Raw genomic sequence first — 3,849 nt, 5'->3', positions numbered from 1 at the left:
TAAACGAGTGCGCTGCACTGCGTTACATGCGGCGTGACGCGCTCGTCCAAACCGCAATAAATGTGGTTAGGTGAGCCCCGCTATGCTCACCTACCCCATATACGCGGCGCAAAACCCACAAGGGGTCGGGGCGCCTCGGCCCTCGGGGCCGAGACGGGAGCGGTCCGACCCCTCGGGGAGACAAAGAAAAGGGCGGCCGTATCACCCTCGGGCCCGACCCCCCCCCCCCCCGAGGGGGTTAGGCCACGTGGGTGATCGTGTCTGCCTCAAGTCTCTAAGTCATGATACTCCCGGTCCCATGTGAAATTTTCTTTAAAAAAACATCATACGGTAATTTAGGAAATGCATATTAAGGTGGTGTTTGGATCTAGGGACTAATTTTTAAGTTCCCATCGTATCGTATGTTTTGAAACTAATTTAGAGTATTAAACATAGATTAATAATAAAACTAATTGCATAAATGAGAGCTAATTAGCGAGACAAATTTTCTAAGCACAATTAATCTATAATTAGCACATATTTATTATAGCATCACATAGGCTAATCATGGATTAATTAGGCTCAATAGATCCGTCTCGCGAATTAGTCTAGAATTATGAAATAAGTTTTATCATTAATCTATATTTAATACTTCTAATCTAATTAATATCCAAACATCCAATATGACATGGACAAACAGCCCGATTGAAAATCAATAGTAGACGGCAGCCGTATATACCGTCTGGGGGTCCCCCCATTTTCTCCCTTTTGTCCTCCCCTTTCTCCGTCCGGAGGAGCCGAGGAGTTGTCGTCTGTCCGTGGGTCTCGACTCCATCGGTCTTGCGCGCTATCTCCGAGGCTCCGGCGACGCGGCTGGGCCTTGTGCAGCGACGGCCGGCTGCTCCGACGTTAGTCCCCGGCGATCCCATCTCTCCGACGGTTTATTTTTTTTCCTGCATCTCTTCAAACCTCTCTAATGTTTATTTATGTTCGGTCGAGTCCAATGTACTGGAGTAATGCTTTGAGTTTGGTTGGAAAATTCTTGATTCAGTTACTGATGTAGCAAAGGATCTCCCGTTTTTAAGTTTGGTGATTGTGTGGGTTCAGGTAAGAAATGGAAGTGGAGAATTTATAGGGCTTTTGTTCGTCTAATCCCTTATATATCCCGTGGAGATTGGAGGGGATTGGGGATAATAAGCCGTTACCAGGAAAAAAAAAGAGGGTTTTTTATAATTGAAATCCTGCATCAGCCACTATGATCTGCTAGTTGCATCTCCTTTTCAAGCTTAAGCTGATTTTGTGAATTCGCTATATATATGGAAATGGGGATTACTGTGGTTGATGCAATATTTTTGGCACTCTTGTAGACTGCAGTGGAATTGCTCCGAGAGCAGAGCTCTCCAGGTCTCCATGGATCTGGACACCACACGAAAGCGGCCCCGTGAAAGTGGCGTCGCCGTCGATCGGCTCAGCGCGTTGCCGGACTGCCTCCTCCATGTCATCATGTCCTTCATGAAGGCCAGGCAGGTGGTGCAGACGTGCATGCTGTCCAAGAGGTGGGAGCACCTCTGGCGCACCGTGCCGTGCCTCGATGTAGATCATCGGGAGTTCCAAAGCACAGGTGAAGCTGCACAGGGCGACAATGAGGTGTGGCAGAATTTTGAGGATTTTGCGGACAACCTGATGCTTCATCACCAGATTGCACACCTGGATACGTTCCAGCTGCATGTTAATAATGTGTATCGTTGGGGTCAACATGCATCTAGGTGGATTCGTCGCAGCATCAAGTATAACACCAAGGTTCCTGGCATTCCTCGCCCGGGATTGAGCTGCAGTTCTTGGAGCCTCAAAAGACTACATCTTTCTAACATTTGTGTGGATGATCTGTTCGCAAAGCACATTAGCTCAATGTGCTGCTCTCTGGAGGATTTGAATCTCAAAGGATGCAGATTTGCATTCAATGAGATCACGTCCCACTCACTGAAGAGCTTGGTGATCGACAGCTGCGACAGCAAGCTTTGTCCTTCCAAACTGGTTGTCACGGCTCCTGCCATTGCCTCCCTGTGCCTTATTGTGAAATTGTGGTTTTTCCCCGGCGGTCTCATTGTAAATGAAATGCCATTCCTTTCGAAAGCATCCATTCTTGTTTCAGCCACCTACGACGGAAAGAACTTCCAACACAATCAAAGCAAGTTTCTTGGTAGCCTCTGTAATGTGACAACTTTAGAGCTGTCAGGTTTTCAGACAATGGTATGTATTCTGTCTTCACAGACTTGCTTCTTCTATACGTTTACCTTGTGGTGCCATTTCAGCATTATATATTTCAGATTATACCTGAGGAACCGGTTGAGTTACCAGAATTCAAGAACCTCAAGATCTTATCCCTTGACAAGTGTGATCTTAGTGACAACTTCCAGTTATTGAAGCACTTTCTGCAGAACTCGCCTAATTTGGAGAAGCTCACGTTGCGGCTTTGCGAGGTATTCATGCTCTTATTTTGGCCTTAACATTCTTACATAATTAAATTTGGCTCATTATTGGACATCCTTTACTATACTGCCAACAGCTGCCAAAGGATTCTAAGAAAAGGAAAGGGAAGGCCAAGGCGAAGAAAACACGTTTGGTGGATATCCGGTGTGAGAACCTAAAGCTTACTGAAATCATCTACGATGCTGATGATGTCCTCCAACTGGTCGGGCTTTTGCTGAACGATTCAGCAAATCTTCCTAAGAACAACATAAAACTCAGCAAAGTTGATCGTTAGTATGGTTAGTTCAGGCCCTCTTTTGTGATGACCGATTCTTAGGCCTCTCCTGAATTCACATGTCTTGTCTGTCTTCCGATGCACTGTCAGTTGTGTAGTTGAAATGCACCTATCTTTTGACTTGTCTAATCGGTTTAAGACTGCTCTGTTCTGTTAGCTATTGCATGTGTTCTTGCGCGCTGTGATGCTAGGTTAATGAAGTGATAGCGATTGATACTTATGGCTATGAACAGACCAATTTCTTACTATAGAGCATGTTCAAAACGTATGATGATCCATGCTCCTGGTTGCCTAGTACAATGTCTACAATGAGCACAGCAAAAGCACGTCTCTATTGAAATTTGCTGTGCCATGTTTTTTTAGGCCTTATACGTCTCTACAGCTAATATCATACTATCAACAAAACGATTTAATAAACAGCAGATTTATATGGGTATAGACGTATAATGGTGTTTCATATCCTAATTCATGGTGTGCTCTCTCAGCCCCTCCATTCTGAGATGCAAGATGTTTAGATTTTGTCGTAAGTTGAACTTATACTTGATCATACAGAATTTTTACAGGTACCTCAAGGAACTAGTACTACAGGGTACCTGTTGTCACGAAATTTTCTGCCTAACATGTCAGATGCCTAACGTGTCAGATGTGTGTTGATCGCGCCAACCTGAGGTATGGAAAATCTGCTTAGTTCCAATGTAGGATCCTAGATTTTGATGAGGTTTGATCCTGAGGTTTGATCGTGCAACTGATATGACATTGATGTAGCAGCGATTAGCCGATAGGTATAGGTTGAACAATCGGTTGTTGGAGACTTGGAAACCCAGATGTTGATAACAATTGCAGACTCGAGTCTCGGGTGTGCCAAAAGCGTGTGTCTGCTGATAGCCGATAGCTTGGTGTAGAATCGGTTGAAGGATTCGGTGCCAGTACTTAGCGCTGAACGCCTTTGGTTGTTGATGCCAACTGATGTTAATGGGACTTTGGACGATTACCTGAAAGCTTGTTGTAGAATTGGATCGGCTGGAAGTCCGATACAAATAGATTCAAATAGTTATATAAGAAATGAAGCCTTTGCTACAATTGGTTAAAACTAACTTATGTATAAT

The 3,849-nt window shown here is 44.5% G+C and overlaps 1 protein-coding gene across 3 annotated transcripts; it reads left to right on the top strand.

The window, feature by feature from the left end:
* The first annotated feature begins 749 nt into the window (after positions 1-749).
* LOC4335929 (MEIOTIC F-BOX protein MOF-like) lies at positions 750-2,903 on the top strand. Of its 3 annotated transcripts, none has more exons than XM_026024589.2 (4): positions 750-887; positions 1,354-2,229; positions 2,307-2,459; positions 2,546-2,903. In XM_026024589.2, the coding sequence occupies exons 2-4, from the start codon at positions 1,390-1,392 to the stop codon at positions 2,741-2,743; spliced, it is 1,191 nt and encodes a 396-aa protein (XP_025880374.1). In that variant the 5' UTR covers positions 750-887; positions 1,354-1,389; the 3' UTR covers positions 2,744-2,903. The 3 variants fall into 3 exon arrangements, with proteins under 3 accessions (XP_025880374.1, XP_015634541.1, XP_015634543.1); XM_015779055.3 differs by having other exon boundaries at positions 1,347-2,229; XM_015779057.3 differs by having other exon boundaries at positions 750-918; positions 1,347-2,229.
* Positions 2,904-3,849: the final 946 nt, after the last annotated feature.

Source organism: Oryza sativa, chromosome 4, assembly GCF_034140825.1.
Source record: "Oryza sativa Japonica Group chromosome 4, ASM3414082v1".
In the NCBI taxonomy this organism is placed as follows: domain Eukaryota; kingdom Viridiplantae; phylum Streptophyta; class Magnoliopsida; order Poales; family Poaceae; genus Oryza; species Oryza sativa.
Note: the sequence above shows the minus strand (reverse complement) of the source record. Positions and strands in the feature narration are given on the sequence as shown.

What these genes read in the sequence shown, in the direction of transcription:
- LOC4335929 (XM_026024589.2), top strand. Translation starts at nt 1,390, where the DNA reads ATGGATCTGGACACCACACGAAAGCGGCCCCGTGAAAGTGGCGTCGCC. An exon ending in TGTCAGGTTTTCAGACAATG is followed by an intron (nt 2,230 to 2,306) that starts GTATGTATTCTG and finishes TATATATTTCAG; the next exon opens with ATTATACCTGAGGAACCGGT. An exon ending in TCACGTTGCGGCTTTGCGAG is followed by an intron (nt 2,460 to 2,545) that starts GTATTCATGCTC and finishes TACTGCCAACAG; the next exon opens with CTGCCAAAGGATTCTAAGAA.